This window comes from Ammospiza caudacuta, chromosome 3 (genome assembly GCF_027887145.1).
Source record: "Ammospiza caudacuta isolate bAmmCau1 chromosome 3, bAmmCau1.pri, whole genome shotgun sequence".
NCBI lineage: Eukaryota > Metazoa > Chordata > Aves > Passeriformes > Passerellidae > Ammospiza > Ammospiza caudacuta.
In genome coordinates, this window is record NC_080595.1 from 73,174,810 (window position 1) to 73,201,499 (window position 26,690).

Consider the following 26,690-nt stretch of genomic DNA (forward strand, 5'->3'; position numbering starts at 1 on the left):
TTGTGTTCCTTCTACACCTGCACTCATGCGCTTGGGTGTGTCAGGGCACCCTGCAGCAGACACAAAATGTGCTGGTGGCCTGTGCCAGTCCTCTGGGATGGTTAGTTTGGGATGGAGCTGTGTGGTATGGGGAGAGACGCCTGGGAGAAACCTGCAACTTCAGGGACATTTTTCTTAACTAGATTATTAGAGATAGTGAAATTCCTTCAGTCTTCAATATATTAAATTTACCTGCCATGGTTGTTACCTCTGATTTCTAATTAAATGAGATTATTGAGCTGGGAGACAATATTGCACAAATCATGATTTGTTTCTTTTCTTTACACATTATTTTTACATGCTTAGCAGTGGCAGCCTCTGCCGACAGCAGGGACCTGAGATGCTGAGATGGCAAAGAAACTCAGGGATCTGTCTTTGTCAAGAAGAAAGATCTGCTCAGGAGAGCTACCAGTAACCTCGTGCCAGGGCTTTTGTCTCTCCAGGAGCTCAGAACACATGCAGCAAGAAGGTCTGTCCAGGGAAGGGCTGATGTTTAGTGGTGAGCTTGGCAGTGCTGGGTTAGCAGTCGGACTCCATAACCTCTGAGGTCTTTTCCAACCTAAATGTTTTGGTGATTCTGTGCTGCAGTATTTATTTACCTGGCTAGGCAGTAAGCTGCTGTGTGATGAGGAGAAAATGAAGGGAGGTTGGGATGTGTGATGTGGAGGTAGGCATGCAGGAGCAGCCTCCTTTCTGAAATGAGGAGAGCAGGACTGATTGAGACTTCTGGTGGGTGATTTATTCTAATTAATTTGGAAGCTGGTGTGTTCTCTCAAACTCATTAATGTCTAGCTCTGCAGATACAGGGGTCTCATGCAGAGGAACATACGGAGGGGATGATGAGCACACAGAAGCTCATCCTCCTGCCTGGGTGAAAGCCTCAGGGCAGGCAGGGAGCTGGGAGAAGAAAGAAGTGAGGCTCCAGCCCCTCTCAGGTGTGCTCAGGGGGCGCTCAGAGCACGACTCAAAGAGTGCAGCTGACAGCAAACCCAGTGGGAGGCTGTGCCAAGGGAAATGGTCCCTGAGGCCAGAGAGGGAGAGAGCATTTCAGAGCAGGCAAAAATTGCCATGCATGCCCATCTGTGTGCTTTAAGACCTCCCACGAGCTGGTTTTCCCTGAAATGATGTGAGATTATAGAAACATGTGATGTACAGGTCTAGTGGCAAACAGGGCTGTGTGTGTTACTCAGTTATTTCTCCCATCAGGGCCAGCATGCAGGAACATGAACAACCACGGGGACACTCGTGTCTGGCCCTTTACCACCTAAATGAAAGTGCAGAGGAACTGGAAAAGCTAATGATGGTCCTGCTGTGTACTCAGCCTGTGTCCCAGGCTGTGACTGCAATCTTAATTAAAGTTCCATGAAGAAGTGTTGCTAGTCAGAAGTATTGTAATTATTTATTGTTAGTAGGTCCAGGAGACAGTGCACTATATCCCTGACTTTTCTGTTTGTTTGTTTGTTTTTTAACTTAGAAATAAATGGCAGCAGAATAAATAAATAAAGTCAGCCTCTGAAAAGGTCACATTTGCCTACAGTCACAGTCCATATGCCAGTTTCTTATGCTAATTTTGGGACAGTGAAAAGCCTGACACTCTGGTCATGCTGCCTGTGATTGCTAGAGGGAGCTGCTCAGGCTGGTTAATACAGGTTCCTTTAAGCATCAGAGGACAAAAGATGGGCTGGGAAGGCCAGGAGACTCCATAAAGGAATGTAAAATTAGAGGAAAGTGGGAGGAAAATTAAACAAATAAAGTCTAAAATTCTTCCAGGTACTCAGGAAGCTTTAATCATCATGTGCTATGGATGGCACCATGCCACAGCCTCCTGATAAGGGAGAAACTAGCAAGGAAAATAGGATAAACTTTGAATAGAGAAAATGGCTTCTGACAAAGAATTTGGGGGATGATGACATTGATTGCATTGGATCCCATGTGAATTACACCACAAGAGAGTAAATCTGATTTTGGGCTTTAAGGTGCAGAGGGAGGAGTTTGCAGTGGGCCACTTTGCCTGTACTACTGTGGGCATCTGAAACACACAGGATCCACATTTAGAGACTGGTTTGGATTTTCAAGAGAGACGTAAGAAGCTTTTTGATCTGGTTTTTCATTTCCTTTGCAATATCACAGAGATTTCATGAAGAGAGACATACTAGTTGTCTCAAACACTGCCACAAAGAGCTTACGATCTGTTAATAAATTATGTGGTCACACACACAAACAATAAAAAAGGATGACTTACCTCCATCCACTGTGAGCATCCCCTGCAGAGGGGCAGGCAGAATGGACTATGACCTGCAGATATTTTGTCTCATATTCATTTGTGTTTTCTCACTGGCAGAAGAAAGAGGTTAAAAGCTGAAATGTTTTATCGAACAATTTTGAAATGACTTTGCAGCAAAGAAGTGTGCCTGGGGCATGGAGGGGCTTTATGAAGGCTTTTGATTAAGGGGATTCAGGTGATGGGGGAGCAGAACAGTCCACCCTTCTGGCCAGAGCTTGTGCAGGCACCCGAGCCCTTCTCACCAAGTGCCCACAGTGCTTGGCAGGTGATGGAGGGAGGTCTCCTGAGGAAGGCAGGTGCCTCCAGTAATTCTGTGTGTTGCTCCTCTGGTGATCCATGTAGTGGGACAGCCCTCAGACACTGAGCAGCTCCCAGAGCTCCTGCTGAGCACAGAAACTTCTGTGGTCCATAAGAATTTGCTGCCCTGGGTGGCTGCTGTCAGCCTCATGCTGCGTGTGCCTCAGCCTGTGCTTGAAGGCATTTCTTCCTTGGCAGCCCCTGGTATCTCCATGGAACTGTGAGGAGTTGTCTTTGTGACCAGAGCTGTTGTCCCATTTAGTAAGAAGTGTAGCCAGGAATGGAAGACATTGCCATTCTAGAGATCTCTTGCCAGTTCAGTGCTACAGACATAGAAAATATGAAAACGGTGACACCTTGAGCACCAGTAAACAATTCAGTACAGAGTGGGGAAAAAAATCCCTGTGTGCAGGGACTGAGTATGCAATGCAAGTTCCTCTCTGGTCCCACAGAGCCCTGTTGCACAGGTTTAAGCTGTACTGCAAGAGCACTCATGCCTTCTGCTAGTACTCTGTGTTTGCTCTCACCATCCGCTGTCAGATTACACAGGGGCCAAACTCTGGTTCCATAAAATGTCTGAAAGCTTCCTGTTAGCTGCCCTCAGATCAGGTTTGGAAGGGTGCCTTCTACTGACAGCCCTTGCAAGCACAAACCTACTGAAAATTCATTCAGAGGCACCTTTCATCTGGGGTGTGTTTTTTAAATAGCAGCAAAAGCAGACATTTAATCAGTACAATTTTGCAGATTCTATTGCCGAAGGTATGCAGGCTCTGACACACGAGCCAGCTGGAGAGGTTTTACACCGAATATTGAGTTTCTAGGTGATGAAAACAGGGCTGTTGCCAAACACAATGTAAAAATCATTGAGAAAACAGAAAATGGTGGTTAGTTGGAGAAGGATATGGATCAAAACAGTTCTGAAAAGTCAAGGTTATATATTTATTTGGAAAATGAATTACAGGTATAGTCAAACAGGGGTGAACTTTAGAGTGCTTGTCCTTTAACAATCAGCCCCAGTTAGCAAAGCTTTGCTCCCCAATCACAGTGAGCTGCTCCTTGCACACTTGCTGCATAATATTCCCATGCTTCAGTCTTAGGTCTGGAATATTTTGCAGTTTCCCAGGATGCTTTTATTCCAGATGTATCTAATCTGCACTTTGAGAGCCACCTGCAGCCTCCCCCAAGGACAGATCCAGTGTCCAGGCAGACAGCAAGCCTGGGAGTGGCCAGAACTCACCTTCCCAAAAGGGGTTCTTTGCCAGCAAAACAATCACAGCTGATGGCCTGAAACTTCCCCAGTGCCCTCTGCCAGCCTGCCAAGTGATCATTGAGGCACCAGAGCTTTTCTGCTGGAGTGGGAAGCAGTGGTACTGGGCTGACCACCCAGTTCTCAAACAGTCCAGGTTAACACAGCAGGCTCTAGTCAGTAATGCACATGCTTTTCTTATTCCTGAACTTAATTATTAAATTAATATCCTCTTATTCATGCTGTCCAATTAAAATGTTAAAATGTGATTTGAATATAAATGTATCTCTCATGCATGGAAGTGGAAGCTTTCAGCATCTTCGGAATCTATGGTCCCTGAAATCTCTAAAGACAGAAACGTAGGAGCTACTCCAGTTTATGCCAGAAAACTATGAATCTTTTATAAGTATTATTTCTCAAAATGTAATATAAAAGTACATCAGATCCCTAAGGAATAAAGTTAACTTTATGTGAGAAATGTGTGAAATTTCTGCCCTCTGCCCAAAAAAAGATATTTCCCTACTGACTTTTTTAATATCAGTTCTTCAGATTTAGGGGGCTAATTTATTTCTTGGGACAGATATCTGTGGTAGGCACGAGAAACCCTGCCAGAGTCAGGGGCTGGCTGTTCCTCGTGGGGGAATGGGAGGCAGCACATGGGCTGGTGCAGGAGCAGGGGGCTGGGCACGGCAGCCAAGCACCCCAGGGCTCCCCAGCATGCTGGGGATGGCATCGGTGGGCAACTGGAGAAGCAGGGGACTGCCTGCAAGGCATATTTCAGTGGGAAAGAGGGGAGAGTTCCACATTTTTTTTCCAAAACAGGCACATTAGCCCTGGTGATTTCACGTAGTAGATATAATCTGGGAAAGAAGGAAAAATGGAGATTTTATCCCACATTATGAGCTCAAGAAAGGAGCTCACAATGGGGAATTATGGCAACTCTACTCAGGACAGGGGTTGTCTCTGTGTTAGAAATGTACTTACTTGCCAAGGTAACTCAGGATAGCAGTGTGTAAACCACTGAGAGTAGCACAGGAGGCAATAAATGCCAACACAAAACATCCAGACCACCTCAAGCTGTTCATCATGGCAATTTTCTCTTTTACCATATTAAGTTTCTTATATTTCTTATTAATCTGAATCTGGGGAAGACAGGGAGTTTTTCAACTTGACTCCAGTTTCTGTTCTAGAGATTCTTTCTGTTAATTGCAGATGATTTCAGGGATCAGACCAGTTTAAATTAAATTGCTGGTTCAGAATCACAGCCTCAGTGCCATATAATTAATTAATTAATTGATTAATTAATGTCAGACTGTCAGACATCTTTGCATCTCCAGCACTTGGGGTTAGAGTTAGGGAAAACTGAAAGTTGAGGATCTTGGTGTTGGAAATTACAGCTGGTAGGTCAGGGAGAGAGGAATGATGTGCTCTGTGTTACAGTCCTCCCAGTCACTGGAAAGTTCACTCAGTCCCAGTTGCAGATGGACAAAGGCAGGGTGGCAGAGAAGCAGGTGGAGGCTGATTGCAACCTGGGAAGGGAGCAGCCCTCCATTACACATCCCTACACCCAGAGGGATGCTGGGGATGGATTCGGGGTCTCATGAGCCACCTAAGCAGGAGTATGATGGCTGTGGAGGCAGTGGGGAAGAGGACCTATCTCCTTTGGAGACTTTGCAGCCTGTCAGCACCAAGGGGAGGGTGCTCAGATCAGGCAAGGGGAGGTGAGGAAATGAATTGGAGGAAGCCTGATAGGAAGGCCTGGAAAGCAGAGCTTGGAAGTCTGCAGGAGCTTCTACTTGCGTAATAAATACCAAACTTATAATACTCAGCCCTTGGCCTTAGCTCTCCATCCTGCCTCTCCAAGATCCCAGAGGGAGTTTTGCACAGCTCCTGGACAGATCCCTCAGCAGCCCATTTTACCACTCCCAGGATTTCAGGAGAGGGGATTTTAAGAGGGTCTTTTTAGCAAAACAAAATGGCACCTGTGCATACACAGAAGTTGAGGCAGGAAGTCTCAGGACAATGAGGGGAGGGATCCAAGTTGTTTTTTGGGGACCTTGTCTTGCAAATGGTAAACCACAGTCTGAGGCAAAGATCTGCAAGTGGAACCCCTCCTGTGCCTGCAGCTCACCAAGGATGGACACCAAGCCTGCTTTATTTCTTCTTGCTTCTTTGCAATATCAGAGGTGGGGCCACTAGCCCCACATGAGACAGACAGAGAAGGAAGGAATTGCCTTTCTTTGTGCACATTTGCCTTTGCCATCTCTGCAGAGTGACCCTTGCCACTCTCACGGCCTCGCTCATCCATTTTTCACATCTTTCCTTTGGTGCTCTGCCTGTACTCACTCACTCTCCATAAAGTTTCATTCCCCCAACTCCCTGCTACAGGCTGCACATCTGCAACAAAAATGTCAGGCCAAATGAAGAAAGGTAAGATCAGGAGGCAAGGCTGGCCTCAGCTGCTCCTGGGGGTCCCATTCTCGCCTGGGTTTGCAGGTTCTTCTGGCTCATTAAGCAAACCTGAGTGAGAAGGGGCATGCAGCTACTGCTCTACCTGCTGTCACCAGGGTGCTATCCTTCAAAAGAACACCTCCTCAAGGACAGCACTGTCACTGCTGATGAATTTAACTAAAAAAAATAAATCAGGCTCTAAGAAGGCACTGGGAACCATTTTCCCTTTCTTTTGCTCTTAGTAACAAAAGAAGGTGCAGACATCATCAACAATTTTTGTCTGGATTTTGAAGAATCCTGTGGTTTTTCCCTACCACCTCCCTGTCTCTTCATTAAGGCACCAGATGTTGAGAGGGAGAAGAGGGTAGGATACAGCACAGACACTGCTTGCCTGCTGCCCAGTCCTTTCTCACCCCAATGCAGCAACTGAAAATACCAGGACCTGCTCTCAGCACCTGAAGAGCAAGCCTGCTGCAGGACCCCTTCTGACACTCCTGAGCCTGCAGCAGCCAGCAAAGCACCTGTGGCAGACACATTGATGGGTTTCTGCTCACTGAGACATGTTTGCAGGTGTAAAAGGGTGTTTCCTTGCTTTAACTCTGTTTGATTTGGATCCTCTGGCAAATTATTTGATGAAGGACTATACAATTGCTATTGCAGGGTAACCTTCAGCACAGGCTGGAGGCATGCAGGTGCAAAGGCCTGAAACCACCTGCAAAGAGAAATGTGCCAATTTCCAGGATGTGAAAGCCACCCAGCAGAATGCCACCCATGCCCAGACTGGCTGCTGCACCTCCTTCAGCTCCCACAGGGCAGGCACAAAATCAACCACAGCGTTTACAGGAACAGCCTCAGGTGGTTTCCTGAGCAGAGGAGACAAGGATGCTTGGTTTTTTATAGATGGTGACATTGGTGACCTGTAACTGCCTGATTCTGGTGTCTGGGAAGGTGTCAGGTCCCACAAGATTTTTTTCCCAGCATCTAACTTTTATATTATGTATTCTGCTCTCATTGTCTTGTAGGAGCACAACTGGGGTCTCACATCTCCATCTTTTACACATTTCCACTACAACTGCAAGCCTTTGCACTCCTTGCTGTTGTGCTCCATCAGGTCTGTTTGAAACAAAGCCACAAAAGTCATATGAGGAGTGAAGGAGAGCCTGAGTCTGGGAAAACATGAAATCTTACTCTTCAGGAAAGTAAACTAAATAAATGAACCTTTTTGCCATGCGCAGCTCAGGTACAAAGTGATGTCACTGAAGAAAACTGTTATCTCCCACAGTGTCCCTGGCTGACACAGTGGCTCCAGGGTAAGATACACAGAGTCTATGCAGTGACAGATGCCACTGAATGTTGTTTTGGATGCTGCAACTACTTTCAGTTCTATGAAGGAGAGTTAAATTTCTTCTGTGCTGCAAGGAGATGATGATACAGGGCTACCACTTCCAACAAGAGACTACAGCTCATTAGAAATCCATGTTTTTACACTCCAGAACATAAACACATTCACCCCTCTTGTATCTGGGTACACTTTTCACTGTAGCACTGCTCTATGTAGGGAAAACTCACAAATATCTCTTTGAATACCTCAGGATCAATCCTCTTGGGAGTGCCTTCAAGAAGAAAATGTGTTTGCATTTTCTTCAGCTTTTCTAAACTGCTTCTGAAAATGCCTAAACCCTAAAATAGCTGGCAAAACCAAACCACTCAAGGAACTATGGGGGGAAACATATTAATTTACTCAGATGAGGGGTACTGAAATATTTTGCTCACTTTTGCTGGAGAAACAACATGTGGCAGTGGTTGGGTATGGGTGATGGGAGTGTGAAGAGCCTGGATCCTGCAATCAGCTGCCCTTGTCCCAGGAAAGTTGCTTTCCATGTCTGGTTGTCTTCTGGCCCCTGGAGGGGACTCTGTGGGACATGTGGGAGAAGTGAGGCACTGAAAGGATAGTAAGTTCCTAACTTGTAACCTGACAAGGAGGCTGAAACAAGCCCAGGAATCTCATCTTTCCTACCCAGGAAGCTTGAGTTTTCACTTTCAAAAAGGCAATTCTTTCCTCTGCAATGTAAGGCACTATTAACCAGGAGCACAGGACAACACAGAACTACCCACTGCACACAGGCATGAGCCACAAAGTGCAGGATTCACAAGGGCCTTGTAGATATCTAGACATGAGTTTGAGTTTTTCTGGACTCATAATTAGAAGAAGCAAGTACACATAGGACATGATAAACTTCACCCTAGTGTTGGGTATAAAATACATAAGTCAAACCCACCTTTTAGAAATGAGAAAAATTTTGGTTTAAGACACCTAAATACAGATGTCTAGAAGGAAGGGACAAACTGGACCTGATCAGTGGACCCTAGAGCCACCACAAACTACATTTATATCTGGACACCTTCAACATTTGTATCTCGTCGCATCCCCACGCCTTCAGCCACACCGGACACATCTGTCCTGACACCGTGGGACGTCAGACATCCAGCACCCATGGAGACACCTATGTCCAAGTGTTTGAATGTAGGCATTTGGGTGTCATAATCTGTTACTAAGTCTGGTTGTCTAAAATAGTCATCTTGTGCCACCTTAGATGGAAATATCTCAACACTTAGATGACCTGAAGTGTGTGAGATATTTCAGCACATGTATGTTAATGTGACACAGGGTATCACATTAAAATGACCAGAGGCAACTATAATGAGATGAAGATAAACTGGGGTGTGAAATTAGGTGGGATGAATCCCATTTTTGGTTTCCACAGCTAGCACAGATATTTGTGTTTGGGTTTTTTCTTGAATGATTGATTTGGGAAAATAGGCCTGTCTACTTATATCCTGTTGGCTAGACAGTGTCAGGAGTTCTATGTAGAAATTCTCTTCCTGGGGTCAAAATGAGAAAAAGAGTCCCTCAGAGAAGTAGCTTCTCATTTCAATCCCCAAAGCAATAGGCAAGAAAAGAGAAGTGGTTTGCAAATCACTGTAAAAGAACTCTGTGCCACAGATAAAAATTATCCTGACCTTTCTTTGAGCAATGGTGAAATGGGTGTCAACCGTGAGAGGTCATTAGGCAATCACATACAGACATGCAGAGAATATTGGCTCAGTGCTTTTATTAGCAAAAATTCCTACTGTCTGCTTCACTAAAGCCTTACCTTTCATGTACTCTGCGCTGCTGCTTTGGTATTCATGACGAAGAGATGTGTAATGTCTCGTGTCCCTGAATACTCCCCAGGAGGAGCAGGCAGGTTTAAAGCTTGGCTTCTGGATCTGACAGTGCTTTTCTTTTTGCTCACCTACTCCTCAGACCATCATCTCTGAGCGGTCACAGTCAAAGGGCTGCCCTGCTGTGCACAGAGAAAAGGAGAAAATAGTCATGTTACTGGCTGAAAGGTATCCCCTCCCTCTTGTTTAACAATGGGATATTCCCCCACAAACGTGCTTTCCAGAACAGCATCTGAAGAAAAGACAGACAAACAAGAAGTTTATCTCTTTTCCCCATTCCACATACCACTGTTGGGCATGCAGATCAGTGAGACACAAAGCTCTGCGGGAGTCAAGAGTTGGAGGCAGGGCTGCAAATGCTGACAGGTCAGAGTCTTTCTGCAGCTGGGAGCAATGGGTGTAGGGGAGGGAAGGGCGATCTCCTTCAGCTGCTGAGGAACGGGCACATTTTCTACTTGACTGCACCCCTGCATGCTCCTTTGGCTTACAGCAGGAATTGCTGGTTCCTTCCCTATGTGTCATCCCTGTGCCTGTCCAGGCACAGGTTTGCATGAGACCTGGTACAAACCAAGTTTAAATGATCATCCTGTGGAATTACCGATATAAAATTTAATGTGGTATTTTTACTTTCAGTCCTTGCAGTTACTGGAGTGCAGCTTAAAAGCTGCATTTATTGCAGACATTTATTTTTATTAAGAATGGATCTTTGCAGTCCATCAAAAACACTCAGCTTGGGAGGAAATGCACCATAGCTCTCTCTGCTTTCAGCTGTAGCTTCCAGCATGGTAATCTGCACTGCTAATTGTGCAGCACACACACCAACACGTGGTGCAAGTTGTGCATGGTGCAAAGCATGTAAGAAACACCCTACAGCTCAGCACTGGCCTAGGGAATGTTTTCTCCCCACCCCTGGCATCCCACAGGGCAGACTGCTGTACACAGGGTGCTCCTCAGGATCCTCTGAAGTCACACCTGAACCTCTGCTGCAGGGGGGGATGAGACTTCACCCTCCCTGCAGTGCTTGCCAAGGTGGGGAGAGGTGTTTCCCTGCTGCCTCCTCTCTGGGACCTGATGGGGCAATGAGGAAGACAGAGTTAGAAATTGCATTTCCAAATGACAGTGCTTGAGAGACAAGTCAGGAGAGGTTACCCTGGGCCTAGTCCTGCATTAAGTGATGAGAAGCCATAAATGCAGTTTCCTGCTGTTATTTTTAAACTTTTTAAGAATTTATTTAATAAGTTATTTTAAGAATACAAAAGTGATGGGCCCAGGTCAGACTGAAGCTGCACCATTCTTGGGCATCCAAAAGCTAGTGCATTTGGAAAAGCACAAGGACAGGGCAAACGTACACTGATTTCCCTCCCAGAGCATTTTCAACATCTATTTGCACTACAGTGCTTTCCCGAGCCTTTGTTAGTAGCCTGTAATTTGCTTCCTTGAATTTGCCCTTAAATTTCATCAAACCCACCAAGCTTTCCAGCACTGAGCTGTGGGTCAAGGCCAGGCTGTGGCAGCAGCCAGAGCTGCCCCAGGAAAGTCATTCCAAGGTAACACCCTGACTTTGCTGGGGGCAGTCAGACAAGCCCCTGTGTCCCTCTGACCTCTTTGGCCACCTGCAATTTGGCTGTGTGTATTTCCACCCTGCCCAAGAGCTTCCTCCTGGCTGTCAGGGAAGGTCTTGCTGTGACCCCTCACTGTCAGGCAGGAGCAGTTTTTGTGTGTCTGCTGCCCTTCCCTGCTGCTGGGGAGCCCCACAGGATCTGCAGCAGTGTGACAACAAATGCCACCAAAAGCACTCACATTTCCCTCAGCACACAAGAAAGGAGAATCAAATCATGGTTGGGCTTGTAATGAAATGTAATTACAACAGCTTGGATGCTTAAGTTGACAATGTCTTTGCTGTGTCAAATCAAGTATGTTACACTGAGATCCTGTTGTGCACAGTTCATCTGGGTTTTGTGTGTCAGCTCCTCACATGTGGTGAGGAGCTCTAAGAGGTTTTGCCAAAGCACAGTGTCACAAGTATTGGGAGGGCAGAAAGAACACAAACATCTGTGATTGTTAAAATTTACTGTGTCTCCTGACCACCACACATTTAATACTTCACCAGTTGCAAAAGAAAGCAACATTTTTGACAAAGCAGTTCTCTGGGTCAGTACCTCTTGTTTTGGGGGTTGATAGCTTAGAGTTTCTGAGGTGCCATCAGCTACTTTTACCATCAGAGGAGAATGTGAAACAGACAATGCAGTGTGGTGTTCCCTGCAGGTGCACAGCCTCTGTCTCACAGCCCCATGGCCACCAGCGGCCCCTTCTGCAGGAACCACTCCCTTCCTCAAGCAGGGAGCAAACCTGGGCTGCATTTGTCTTCCTCAGCCTCCAACAAGCTCCTCTGCAAAGGTTTACCTTGCCAGGTTTTATTTAAAGCAGACCGAAATGCAGAGCCTGCAGCACTGGGCTTTCAGTGGGTTTTGGTGCCAAATCCAGTGGAATTGTTGCATTTCCTTTCCCTGCTGAACTGCCTGCCTGCAGACAGCCTGTAATGAAGGATCCTGGGAATGTTTTGCTTTGGGAGGTGGAAGAGACATCGAGGGTGTCTGTCAGAAAGCACTACAGCGAACAAAATGAGCACTGCTGAAGGCAGAAGGAAAGCAGTGATGTTCAGGATAAGCTGGGCCTTTCCATTCAACTCCTGCTGTGGCAAGCCTGACTATTTTAACCCTGAAAGGACACTCTCTGCAGACACAAGTGAAAGAAAATGTTGTGAGGCTTTTCTTTGGTAAAAAACAAAGCCTCATGACAGGCTTTCATGGGGTTCCCGAGCTGGCTGAGCATGCCTGGAGAGTGAGTGCAACCACAATGGCTCTGGACAGGGTGGTAAATCAGGCACTGCACGTTTGCTCTGCTCTGATGTTTGACATTCAGTGTTTGCTTGAGAGGTTTAGGCAGGTGGGGTTGAAGGCTGGAAGTGTTATAATCAATCTAGGAGTCCCATCAGATATAGTGGATCTACCTAAACAGAGCAGATGCCCCTAGCATTATTGAAAACACACAGGTTTTAAGATATTGCAAATAAATGCATTTACTGGGGGGTAGGGCTGGGAGCCCTCTATTTTTTATCATACTGGAGATTGTGTAAACTGGATAATATGGATAATACCTTAAAAGTGGGTTTCTTTTTGGTTGGTCACACTTACAGAGTTTTAACTAGGCATAACATACTTGCCATTGAAACAAAGAAGCCCCCAGCTGCAGATAGGCCCCAGAGGCCCCTATCAAGTGGTACCCTTCCTACCACGTGAATGAGCAATCCCAATTTCATTCCCAGCAGCATCAGCTTGGTCACACTGGGCTCTGAAATTGTGACATTTGAAGTGCTCTGAGAAATTTGTAGGGCTCTGGGAAATTTGTAGGTTTTATAGTTTATAGATTTTGTAAAAAATTTTAGTTGTAGTAATAAACAAACCTTTATTTACTTTATGCAGAGAATGCTCTTGAACCACATCTTTAGGTTTTCTCTGAAGCTGAGAGAGCTATGAGCCTGCTCTGTGAAAAAAACCCCCCGAAAACAGGAAACCTTCCATTATCACTGGCCTGAGGGAGCACAATTTTGATAACATTAGCCATTGCAAGGTTTATCATAAAGTTATGAGAATTGCTTGGACCTTTGTGCCTGGCAATGCATGCAGGCAGGACTGGGACTACTATTCTGCCCATATGCAGGAAATCAAATGCCTGGACAAAACAACATTTGGAAACATATTGCTTCAGCTGTTTGTTTTTTTTTTTTTTAATTAACCTTTGTTCTTAGGTGACCCTTACCAGAAGCTGTCTGTTCCCTTGGCATTGTGCATATAGCTGTATATTTGTTTTCTTTATTAAAATCTGGGCAGAGGAAAATGGACCAAATTCCACTCCATCATCCGTGCTCAACTTCAGCAGCTGCATGGAGTTGTGGTGAAGTAACTGTGTTGATGGAGTAGATCCAAAAGCCCACTACTAATATGCATGGTAACAGATGCTGTAAAATTGCAGAAAGGAAATGTTTGGCAATTACCCTCTAACATGGCTACCTTGTCCTGGCTACCTCATGGCCCAGCCCAGCCTCCCCACGCAGGAGGGCTGTGGATGAAGAGGAGAGAAGTCCATTCTGGTATTGGTACTACTTTTGAGGTGAGGCAGGATTTGCAGAACCACAGAATTTGTGAGAAAAACCATGTTGGCAGGAGATCATTACTCCAAAACCCCTCTGACTGATGGCTGCAAGATCAAGCCTTCATCACACCTATCTGCAGGATGCAGGGTCGAGGTGGTATCCCCAAGGTTGTGGGATTCACCTCTTGGACATCTGCAATAGAAGCCTCACCACCTGAGCAACTCTCCCTACTGTACTCATGGTCAGGAGAGGGAAATGGGAAAAATAGGGGTTTTGTGGTCAGGTGAAGATAAGGCTGTGGTCAGGTGAATCCCACCCAAGGTCATACATCTGTGGTGTGTTTCTTGCTGCTTTGTGAGCAATGGTAAGAGGGAAAATGACAGCATCGAGAAAACTGCCTTGGGATAAAAGAAAAACCAAAAACCTAAAATGAAAATTAAATAAAGAGTTGGTTTGCTTTTTTTTTTTTTTTTTTTTTTTTTTTTGGTCTCCTTAGGGCAGATGAGCCACCCACCGTGCCTGGACCCCAGCCTGGCTGCTGGGGAGATGCAGTCCCCCAGGATGGCAGGGAAGAAGCGAGGGCGGCCCCCGCTCCAGCCAGCACCCATCAAAATGGCTGTTCACAACCTCTTCTCAGCGCCTGCCAGTGCTCTGCCAGGCATGAAGATCCCAAAGAAGAGAGGGAGAAAACCTGGGCACAAGGTAGATGCATGGCTTTCACATTCCTTCTCCACCTCCTGGTGGTCTTCATGCATTTTCTTCTGGAATTTCAGCTGAAATGCAGGAACAGAGGAAAAGTTGTGCAAGTCAGGGGCAGAGCAATGCAAAGAAAAAGAAAAAACAAAACAAAACAAAACAAAACAAAAAACCAAACCAAACCAAAACAAAACAAAAGAGAAGATGGTTTCTCTTCTACCTGAGCTGGTGAAAAAAATCACAGAATCATAAAGTATTCTAAGTTGAAGGCGATCCATCAGGATCATTAAGCCCAGCTCCTGGTCCTGCATAGGACACCCCAAGAACCACACCATGTGTGTTTTCCCAAAGGTTAAAGTTATTTTAATTTGGTCTATTTGAAAATGTTTTCCACAGTGGTGTGTGGGATGGTTGCACACCTTTGGGGAAGGGTTTCTCATTTTTCATTTTCCTCTCTCTCACTTATGGTGATTAGAAATTGAACAAACTGAACAGAGAAGGAAAGCAATACAGAGAAGGAGAGTGGAAATAAAGGGAGGGGGAGGGAGAAAAGGTACTTTCCAAAGGAAAAAAGAAAAGAGGGGCATTTGAGAAAAATAATGGTATTTCACTTTATTTGTCTGCTCCCTGCCCAGCTCTCTGTGCAGCCCTGGGGCAAAGGCAGAACTAAAGAAAGCCAGGAGTCCTTAGTGCCTTAAGCCCTTCTGCTGCTGCTGCTGGGCTGGGTCTCTCCCACCACACTTGCAGTGGGCTCAGCACCAGTGGGAGCAGTGCCACTGTGATGCCTCACACCAGGCAAAAATGGGACTGTGATGGTTAGGGAAGGAGAATTTGTTCTGGGGAGTGAAATTGAGCCACAGCTTAGTAAGGGGTCTTGTGTGTTCAGCAGATTGCTCTGTTAATCTCTCTGTCTCCGTCCCCAGCCAGCTCGGGGCTCTGTGCATGTTTGCCATGCCTGTTCCTTGTTTTCAATGGGCACTGGCACAGACATGCAGAGTGCTGCACAAGGAGGGCAAATTGCAGACTGTTGGAAAATCAGAGCTGCTTGGGTTTGTGGTTTCAAGACAGAAAAGCAAATAAAACCATCAGGGTATGCACAAGGCTGACGCAGCCTTCCTGGAGAAGGTCTTGTCTGGGGTGTTGCCTGGCTCTTCCATGGAGCTCTCCTGGTTCATAGCAGGCAACGACATCCCATGCATGGTGCTGCTGGCTGAGCTCTGGACACAGGGACCAACTGTTTGATTGCTGTGAGCCTTGGACTTGAGCTTAATCTAGAGCAGGCTACCCTCATCTTTACCTTTCTCTCCTTTCCCCTAATCTCTGTCTAACAGTACTCCAAAATAGAACTCCAAGCTAAGACTGGGACAAATATTCAAGTGTTTTGTAAAATGTGGGATATGGAAATACTTTTTATTTTTTCACTTCCATATCAGGATAAAACTCCAGGATGGAAATATCTGAATTGCTTTACTAGAGGTATTTCTTATATCAAGTTTATTATATATCATATTTATTTCAAGTAATTTAGTTATTATCAGTAAATGGGTGACTTGCAGACTCTTCAGATCAAAACCATCCAGTCTGGACAATAATACTTTGGAGATGTGCTGAAATTGGGTCTTTGAGGTTTGAGATTTAGTGATTTGCCAAATACAACAATGACCTAGTATACAGGGTTTTTCAGACCCTGTCCCTTCTGTCCCTGCTTGTCTTGGTGACCCCAACTTCTTGCTCATGCATTTGCATTTGATTTGTAATTTGACCAAAAAAAATGCTGAGGAATATGTTCCATGCTATCCCAAATGTACCCATCCACCTGGAAAAAAGTCTTTCACCAATCACCACACATATATAAAGGGGAGAAGTGGTAGACTTAAATTCCTGAAAATGCTGCAGTAACACTGTGCTTTGGACCTACGTGGCCGAGCATTTGATTGCTGTGTCCCCCACTTCTTCCAAAGGGACACTTTATCCCTGCTGGGTACCACACATTCCTCCTCTTTGTCCCCAGGCACTTGGTGAGGAGGCAACAGCATTCCTCCTTCAGCAGTGTATCTGAGATAGGCTCCTTCTTGGTGAGCATGGCACATAACAAGGCATCCTTTTATATCCAGTGGCTCAGGTGGATGGGGCTGACACTGATGAGCTGCAGCACCCATGGCACTTGGCCTGGTTGATTTGAGCTGTAGGATTCACACACCAAAGCAATGTTTTCCATGAGGCGCCTTTGTACGTTGTGTGCTCAGCTGAAGTGAGCCCCTCTCCATCCAAAGCACTTCCTCAGCCTGAGTCAAAAATTACATTTTTTGATGGGGAACTCTAGCTTGATTTAATTAGCTCGATAATTGTATGAGTTTCAGATACCACAGGACTTAAATTCATTTTAAAAAATGACTCCCTGCCCAAATGGCAGACGACCAAATTCTTTATAGCAGCCAGAGAGCTGAATTGTTACAGAACAGATGGAAAAATACTTCTGAATTTTTAAGAAACTCGGAATTTACAGCCTAGATTTAAATTTATTTTGACCAAGATGTGAGTAACAGGCATTTTCAATCACATGCTCTTTATAGACAGGTGACCCATTGCCTGTTTTCACTGATATTAAAGGAAATATCTATGTCTTCCTGAAATGACATTTCATCACACTTCATCACCAAGAAAAGTCCTTTCTTTGCTATCCTGTTTATTTTTTCACAGCTTTGGCTATAAAATTTCATCAGCTGTTTTTCCAAAAAACGTTTTGTACCTTATGTGGAGCTATTTGCCATAAAATGTTACATTTCTCCAAAATACAATATTCTTTCTGATTGTCTAAATCTCTGGGAAAAAGCCTATTCTGGCAGCCAGGGGAGGAGGTTAGTCGATGGATGGGTTTTATTTCTGTGGCTGTGAGTGAGAGCAGCCCTGAAGAGCTGCCTGGGAAGGCTGTAAGAGGGAAGGGTTTGTTAGCACCCTGCAGGGATTTGCCCTGTCAGAGGACATGGAGGGATACGCATGGGGCAGCACTGCAGCACACACCACCACACTCTGTCCCTCCCAGAGGGCAGCAAAGCCATGGCAGCCTTTGAGCAGCTCGAGGGCAGCTTGTCCCTCTGTGCAACCAGTGCAGCTCCCACCTGGGGAGGTGGCCCCAGCCCAGCCATCAGCCAGGTGGGGTGGGCAGCGAGTGTCACACGTGTGGAGTGACAGCTCCATTACGGGGCACAGGTTACCCTGCTGCCCTAGGAGTCAATACTAATGATGACAAATAAGCAGTCAGGATTTGGATGCATTGGGAATGAGATTGCACAGGCAACCTTAAAGTGTCCTGTTTATTCACCTGTCCTGTGATACAGCCTTGGATTTCAAGGTTGTATATCCTCCTGTCAAGGTTACCTGCCTCATTCTCTGTGAAACGCTGATGGGATGTAGGAGGCTGTGTGCAGACTCGCTTGCATCATTTGCTGTGCAGAAGGAAGTTATTGCATAACACAAGGAAAGGTGGGAAAGACCTTGGACTGTGTTTGCCTTTGCCAGCTGACCTCCCCTCTCACCCTCAGTGACTGGGCTTGTGCTATGAGTGTCCTCACTCACAGCCAAATGCACAGAGCCACGGACCCCAAAACATGTGCTCAGAAGCTCTGTGCTTCCCTGGTGTATGTTTAATGGCAACCTTCTGTCCAGCCATCAGAAATCCACCTGGCAGGACCAGGCTGGCTCAGACACTCACCTTAGTGCACATTTGCAGGGGCTGGAGATGGTTCTCTCTCTGGCAGCAAAAGCTCTCATTGCCAGGAGGTGCCTCTGCCCTCTGGAAGGACAAAGACCCACGGGGATGGGGTGAATCCCAGCCTTTTCTAGCAATTCTTTTTTCAGGACAAGGGACAACTGGTACAATGGAACAGGAAGCCATAAAAATGAGAATCTGCATCTAAATAGTTTAAGAAAACTGCAGGGAAATTGTATTGAGGTTCATCATGTTACTTTCCCATGTATTATACAAGCTGGCAGAGATCTTCAGAAAGAAAAAAAAAGTTGCCTGGCAAATGTTCTTTACCCTCTTTCATTTTTTTGATGGGGAATGACATAAATACCAGTTAGATGAATCCAGGCTTCTCTGAAGAGGTGTGCAGATTGTAATAAAAACTCCAGGACTCAGGAGAGTCCCCAGCCACTGCATACTCAAACTTGTAGCCATCATCAATGGCACAAAAGCCCACTCTCTCTGCATCTAATTCATGGTGACTTTGAGAAAGTAGACACATTTATTTCCTACCCAAAATCCCTGTTCATCTTTCCCTAATCCCATTTCCATGTAGAAAGCCCATAAGAGTGGGGGGTTGGTTGTAGATCTTGTTTTAAAGCGACCACTTTTACATCTCATGCTGTACATATTAAAACTCACAACATTTGATAGTCAAAAGTTGATTCCAATGCCTTACCACAAGGATTTCCCAATGTGCTCTGACAGATTTCCTCTGTCTCTTTTTCTCCTTCTCTTTCCCTCTTCTTCACTGCTTTTTTTGACTCTCACACATATGTGCTTTCTACTGGCAAGCTCTCAGTCAGTCAGCTGGTGGTTGGGTTGGCTTTTCCATAGAGAAGACTCAGTCCAAGAAAAGACATCTTTAAGTGGAATACTTTGAGATTTACCCTTCATTATATTGAGGGACTACTCAGGATTTCAATGGCCAGGAGGCAGCTAAACTGTTGTTTGCTTAATGTTCCATCTCTTGCACTAATCACACATTGTTTCATTTTGATTTAACAAAGGCCAGTTCTCTACTACCCCTAATAAAATGACATTTATCTCTACCCAGAGGCTGTAGAGCACATTTTCTTGCAATTAATTTTGCAGTAAATTATTCACTAAAACAGGGGGGTTTCCACAAACAAAGAAAGGGGCTTCCACACAACAGAGTTTACACGAGCCTTGCTCTCTGCTCTTTTGCTCTTGAATGTAAGCCTGCCTGGGCCTCCAAGATCTAGGAGGAGAAAAAGGTCTGATGATGCTGGTGAGGCAGTGCACAGCGTTGGTGGGGCAGCACACACTTACGAGGCTCAGGGGCTGAAGAGGGGACTTTTGTGCCTCTGTTTGGGACCACAGGAACGTGAGCCAGTAAGGATATTAGGGAGCCAACATGTAAGTGAAGCAGAATTTGTCAGGTGTACTCTCTCAAAAATAGTATCCATATAGAGAAATGTAAGAGTGAGAGCATACAAGTGTTGCTGGAGCCTGTCCAGAGAAGGACAACAAAGCCAGTGAAGGTCTGGAGCATCAGTCTTATGAGGAGTAGCTGAGGGAGCTGGGGGTGTTTAGCCTGGAGAAAAGGAGGTTCGGGGGAGACCTTTTCAATCTCTACAGCCACCTGGCAGGAGGGTGTAGCTCTCTTCTCCCAGACAACCAGCAATAGGGAAAAGGTAAATGGCCTCAAGTTGTGCTAGGGGAGGTTTAGATTGTATATTTGGAAAAAATAAGTCTTTACTAAAAGGGTGTTCAAGCAAAGGGAACAAAGGGAATGGTGGAATCACTGTACCTGGAAGTGTTCAAAAGATATGTAGGTGTTTAGGGACATGGTATAGTAGTGGTCCTGGCAATGTTAGGAAATGATCAGATTCGATGATCTAAGCAGTTTTTTCCAACCTAAATGCTTTTGTGATTCTATATCTGCACATCTCTCTATAAACATATATATTTTATATAATAAATACAGAGTGCGTACAAATGCACATATGTACATTTACATTCTTTGTGTATGTGTGTGTATATATATGTGTGATCAAAAAGAAGCCCAGAATCCTAACATAGGGGCTACCCAAAGTTTCACCTTGCCAGCCCACTTTGCCATAGAAAACTGAATAATCGACTTATTGCTTTAGAATGTAATAAATCATGCTGCTTCTCACCTTCTTAGATGGAATAAATCCCAAACTGGATGGAGACCTTGATTTTTGAAATTCTATTCTCTTACCATTCAAAAGTAAAGCTTTTGATACTGTCTCTCACAGTATCCTTCTGGACAAAATGTCAGGCACGCAGCTGGATAAACACATCATGCCATGGGTGAGCAACTGGCTCACCAGTCGGGCACAAAGGGTTACAGGGAATGGGGTGACATTGGACTGGTGACCTGTCACTGATGGGTTTCCCACAGGGCTCCATCCCAAGCCCTGTGCTCTTCAACATCTCCATAAATGACTCGGATGCAGGACTGGAAGGACACTAAGCGAGGTCACAGATGATGAAAAACTGGGAGGAGCTGTTGCTTCCTTCCAGGGCAGGGAGGCCCAGGAGAGAGACCTTGACAAATCAGAGGATTGGGCAATCACCAACCATATGAATTTTAATGAGGGAAAGTGCTGGATACTGCACCTCGGATGGATACACGGAAAGATTGGGCAATGAGAGGCTGGGAATCAGTGCTGTGGAAAGGGACCTGGGGGTCCTGGTTGATGACAAGTGGAACATGAGTCAGCAGTGCCCTGGCAGCCAGGAGGGCAGTGGTGTCCTGGGGGCACCAGGCTCAGCATCACCAGCCAGGCAAGGGAAGGGATTGTCCTGCTCTGCTCTGCACTGAGGCAGCCTCACCTCCAGTGCTGGGTGATGTTCTGGGCACCACAATATAAAAAGATATTAAACGATTGGAGAGCATCTAAAGGAGAACAACAAAGATGGTGAAGGGCCTTGAGGTGGAGACATATGAGGAACAGCTGAGGTGACTTGGTTTGTTCAGCCTGGAGGAGACTGAAGGGACACCTCATTGAAGTCTACAGTTTCCTCATGAGGGGAAAAGGAGGGGCAGACACTGATCTCTTCTCTTTGGCGAGCAGCAACAGGACCTGAGGGAATGGCATGAAGTGGTGTCAGGGAAGATTTAAGTTAGATATAAGGAAAAGGTTCTTCACCCAGAGGGTGGTTGGGCACAAGAACAGGCTCCCCAAGGAAGTAAGCATCGAGCCTGACAGAGTTCAAAAGGATTTGGACAATGCTCTCACGCACAGGGTGTGACTCTTGGAGATGGTCCTGTGGAGGGCCTTGATGATCTTTGTGGGTCCCTTCCAACTCAGCATAGTCAGTGATTCTGTGAAAACAAACTGACAGCACTTTGTTGCTGATCATTATTGATCCCAATCTGAAGGCAAGACAACTCTGCAAAAACAAGACAACACAGGCAAGTGAGAAATGGCACTAACCAGGGGCCAGTTCAGGGTCCCTCATACTGTACAACTGCCATACAGCAGGAGGTCAAATCCACAGCTTGTCCCAGATCTACTTATTTATTATTTTTCCCCCTTTCAGACTGAAAACAAAAGGATTTAGCCTGCCCCAGGGGAGGTGGTGGTAAAAACTAACTTAGATCTTCCTAAGTCCTACATGCTTTCCTCTCCTTTCCCCAGCTTTCTAGTTTTATCATTATACTGAAACAGTGACAATTATTTTAGACATTTGTAATTCCTAGTCAGGGACAGCAAAGGTCTTCATCCAAAGCAACTTCTACTCTCCATCCGGGATTGCTCAAGGTTTGATTTGGACGCAGTTGTCTGACTTCATTTCTACCTAAAATATACTTTCTACGTTGTCCATTGAAACACAACAAAAGGAAATAAATACCTCTCAGAAGAACATTTTGCTGTAGGACATGTAAATATATAAACCAGCAAGCTTTGGGCTTGGTTCTCTGCTTCCCCCTACTTCCCTTCTCACCAAAAGAAAAACGAGAGTGGTACCTTCAGGTCACATCCATCACTTCAGTCCTTTTTAAATATGAGGACCTGATCATCATTTGACTGGTGAGATGTTGTCAGGTACTGGCAGCATAAAGACATAGTGATACTGCACCACAAATTCACATCATGCTTCTCTTTTCCAAGCTGGGCTGCAGGTTGCAAAGCTCACTGGGTGCAGCAGCGCAGCAGTTTGCATTTACTAGCTGGTAATAGCACAGTCTGGACCACAGTGTGAGCTTATTTACATGGGTGTCAGCCCAGAGTAGCCTCTTGGTGCCACTGGATTTATACAAGATTTACAGCTCTGCAACCAAGAGCAGAATTTGGCCCTAAATTATGATGCAGTTAAAGACCCCCTTTTTCTGAGCTGTGGAGCATTGTTTACACCCGCATGAAATGGCTCATAAAATGCCATTGCACTGATTTGTTGGAGTGTTAGGCTCAATTTGCTCAGGTGTAAATAACTACCCGGTGGGTGGCATAATATTTGCATCCTGTAGCTTAAGGCATTGCTGTCTGCAGCAAATCAGTCAGGCTTCAGGCTCCAGTATCCTCCTGGGAGCAGGATGGATCTTCTGGCCTGGAGAAAGTGATGCAATAGCAGATTGCTAATGAGTGGGAGTTCATGGGACGTGACATCCATAGAATAAAATTGGAATATCTTGTGTATACTTTCATTATTTTCTGCAGCTGAAATCTCGTGTCCTGATGACTCCTTTAGCAATCTCTCCGCCGAGGAGCACGCCGGAGCCGGATATCAGCTCAATCCCCCAGGATGCAGCCACGGTACCCGACTCAGACACCCCACAGGCTCTCACAGGTACTCAGCCTCAAGTGCTCCTTGGGCAAGTGGTGAGCAGGAGCCACGAGCTGACAGCCAGATGTCACAGCCAGATGCTGGGCTTTCCAGAGCAGGGGGAGCTCATGAAAATGGGGTGTTTGCAGATTAGTCTAGCGACCAGTGACAAGGAGCAGAGTTATCCTGCAAGATTGTATTTTGACTGCTGTGTGTCAAGTTTAGTGGATATGTCAGTCCCCTTGCTCTTGAAATGTGAACATCAAAAACCAATGAATGCTCCATTTTATACCTAACATTTTCATCCCATCTAATATGTTGCAGTGATCAACCTAAATCCCTGTGTGAACATGAAGCATCTGTTACAGCTGTGGGGAGAAGAATGGGAGGAGCCATGGTCTGACTGTAGGCGGGGCTGCCAGCACAAAAACCCCAATGCCTTATCACAGCAGCAGGCATCGTCATTTCCAAATCTAGTCAGAAAACACGGTCTTACTCCCTCTTTTTGTTTATATTACCAAAAGTAACATAGGTCAAGGCTTTTAAACAGATGTAAATAAGAAGAAAATCAACAAGACAGCTGATTTACCCTGAGATTTCAGCAGAGAAATGGATTAGATAACATTAGAATCTAAACACAACACATAAATCCCATTATTTCTTAGCTGGGATGCACAGAGGAGAAGTTTTCCATCTGCTCTGGTGGCAGAATGATACTAAACCCAGCAACAACAACAATAATATATTTTATTCTCGTTTATCCCTTCACATGCAAAGTCTGCAAAGCGCTTGGCAAACAGCAGCTGAGTGGGTGGAAGTGCCCTGAGAGGCTGTGCCCAGGGCTGCTTTTGGAGCAGGACAGGGAGGCACAGTCCTGCAGCCCTGCCAGGCCACCAGGGTGGCTCCAAAGGCTCCGTGGGTCATTTCAGGCAGTGCCCCACACCTCGGTCAGCCCACAATCCTCATGCCACTGGCACCTTTCCTCCCTACAGAGCATGCAGGTTGCCACCAGAGTGGGCCTGCCAGGAGGTGAAGGGAAGCTCAAGCCAGCTTTTATCTCCCTCTCTGCTTCAGAAGGACTGTAGGGATCCTGATCTGCAGTGGGGGACTCAGCACATTGCCTGCAAGCTGCAGAGTCCCTCCCACAGCTGAGCCCCGACAAAACCAGTGGATTGTCACACAGAGACCACACTCTACAGATTTGTCAAGGTGTGGCACTCTGGGAAAGCTGCACTCTGACATCTCCCTGCAATTCCTGCATGCTGCTGCCATATTTTCAGTGTACTATCCCTTTGTTTGTTTGGCACTTGGAAGCTGTGAAGCACTGTAATGATAAGTATGATTGGTATTATCCCTCTGTTTACCCTGGATGTACGGCTTGAGCCCCTTCTGCTAGTCCCTGCAAGATGGGGGAGCAGAGTGCACTGTGACAGTTGCACTAGATTTTCATTATGGTGATGCAAACTGTAAATTATTTCCAACTTTACACAGCTGTCATCATGTCCTCCACTCTGCTTGATGGGGTTTTTTTGTCACATATCTGATTTCTGTCAGAAGATAATGTTATATTGTTTGAGAGATGACAGGTCGAGCACACTCAGCCAGCTATTATAATATGTCTCACTTTAGCCTGACTTCAGGCTGTGTCTTAGTCGCCCTTAGTTACCCAGCTCTATCCCTGCTTCCCCTGAGATGCAGTTAGCCTCAGCCAAGCTTAAAATAAGTTCACAGTAGTGAGGAGAACGCTCAGTTTTTGGCTATTGCTGGCAGGCCTGATGGCATGTAGAAAAACTGCCTTTGCAGATTATGAGAGGGGGTGTGCAGGGCTTGGCTGTGGAGAGGCTGGGGCAGACTCCCTCAGGGACCCCTCTGCAGCACAGACACGTTGTTGCAGTCCCAAAATGTAGCTCTGCACGCCATGTACACTTTCCCTCAACTTAATGCAGTTTGTAGAGTGTTAGGTTGGTCATGGAGAGTTAGGAAGCTCCCAAAGACCAGATTTCTGCCATGGCACTGTGCAGCAAAACCCTCCAGAAATTACAGCTGCGTTTGAAGAAGGAATCATCCAAAGGCTTTACAAAAGTCATCTCAGAGCAGTGCTTCTCATAGCAGCTCTCAATGAACCAGTCTAAAAACAAAGGAAAAAAATAATCTGAAAACACACCTCAGGCTGGCATTCCCTCCTTGCTGTGAAGTCACCACTGCTAGTCACTGTCCTGCACTCCCAAAACATTTTTCTGGTCACAAGTTGCATGGACAAAGTGGACTCAAGACAGCAAACCCTAGGCATATATAGGAGCTTTTTGAGATGTATGTAGCTTATCCTAGCCTGTGACACTGAGCTAGACCTAAACTCAGCTTGCTTTGCTCTGGCAATGGGTCATTAGCACAAGGAAGTCTGGCTCTGCCATCACAAGTGACAACAATTCACCAGTGAAGGAAGAACTTGGGAAATGAATAGAAATGTAGAATGCTAGCATTTCCTAGGATGCTCCCAGGACTGTTTTGCAATAACCTTGTTGGCCTTTTATGTTTACAGTCTGCATTTATGTCAACAAGCAAGCGAACCTGGGGCCGTACCTGGACAGGAGAAAGGTGCAGCAGCTGCCGGAGCACTTTGGCCCCGAGCGGCCGTCGGCAGCCCTGCAGCAGGCAGTGCAAGCCTGCATCGACTGTGCCCTCCAGCAAAAGGTGGTCTTCTCCCTCCTCAGGCAGGGCTACGGGGGAGAGATGGTGTCAGGTAAGGGGTTTGTGCACAGTAGGGAAGTGCTTAATATGCTCCCTAATCCTGACTGCCCTGGATGTCCTGTTCCCATCAGTGGGATGGTAACCAGCTCTGAATATCACTTATGCCTTTGCAAAATGAGCTGCTTGCAGGAATCACCTCGGAGTCAGATGAAAGAATGTTGGTAAGGGGTATTGCAGTGGTGATTCAGGTGAGGAATGTGCACTCCAGAGTGTGCCTCTTACCACTCTTTGGAACAGTGCTGAGGCCAGGGCTGAGAGCTGTTTCCATGCAGCTGTTAAGCATGGGCAGCAATGCCAGCCCACTTCATGACACACATTGCTACCACAAGTACACATGCATGCCTCGTGTGATGAGGGTGGCAGAACTCTGGAACAGGTTGTCCAGAGAACAATGGATGGATGCCCCAAACTCAGATGCCCCAAGCTCAAATATATTCAAGGTCAGACTGGATGTGTATTGGAGCAATCTGAGCTAGCTGAAGATGTCCCTGGTCATTGCAGGAGGGTTGGACTAAGTGACCTGTAAAGGTCCCTTCCAGCTGAAATCTTTATATAACTTGATGATTCTGTCTTTCACAAAAGGACAATTTTAATGGAGTTTAGCTGCCCTGCCTGCAGCTCATGGGCCAAACCTGCTGTCTGCTGCAGGAATTGCAAAAGTCCCACAGCAATTCCCCATGCAGCAGGACTGCACAGAGTCTACACAAATATATCAGAGAGAATCAAAGACCAAGGGGAGCTTCCCAGCAGCTCCTTGTCTTCCTGCAGTGGCACTTCTTGCTGTGTCCTGATGAAACTCCCATGTTCCCCAATGAAAATCCCATGTCCCACAATGAATCCCCTGGCCTGGTTCTCAGTGTGAATGTGAACTTTTCTTCTATCACAGTAAGAGTTTTGTGTCACAACATTCTTTTGGCATATGGGGATGCAGTGGGAGCGAAACAATGATGGGAATAGGGGATCAGCACTCTCCAATGAGCTGCTGCAGATGAGTCAGGCACAGACACAAAGCCAAGGATTGCAAGTCCAATCAGTTTCACAGGGA

At 46.0% G+C, this 26,690-nt stretch overlaps 1 protein-coding gene across 1 annotated transcript in view; it reads left to right on the forward strand.

Moving 5' to 3' along the window:
* The first annotated feature begins 14,196 nt into the window (after positions 1-14,196).
* SCML4 (Scm polycomb group protein like 4) overlaps positions 14,197-26,690 on the forward strand; it is a 41,288-nt gene continuing 28,794 nt past the window's right edge. The window contains exons 1-3 of the mRNA XM_058802717.1: positions 14,197-14,397; positions 22,792-22,921; positions 25,437-25,637. Of these exons, the coding sequence (XP_058658700.1) occupies positions 14,197-14,397; positions 22,792-22,921; positions 25,437-25,637 (532 nt within the window). The remainder of the gene's footprint in view (positions 14,398-22,791; positions 22,922-25,436; positions 25,638-26,690) is intronic.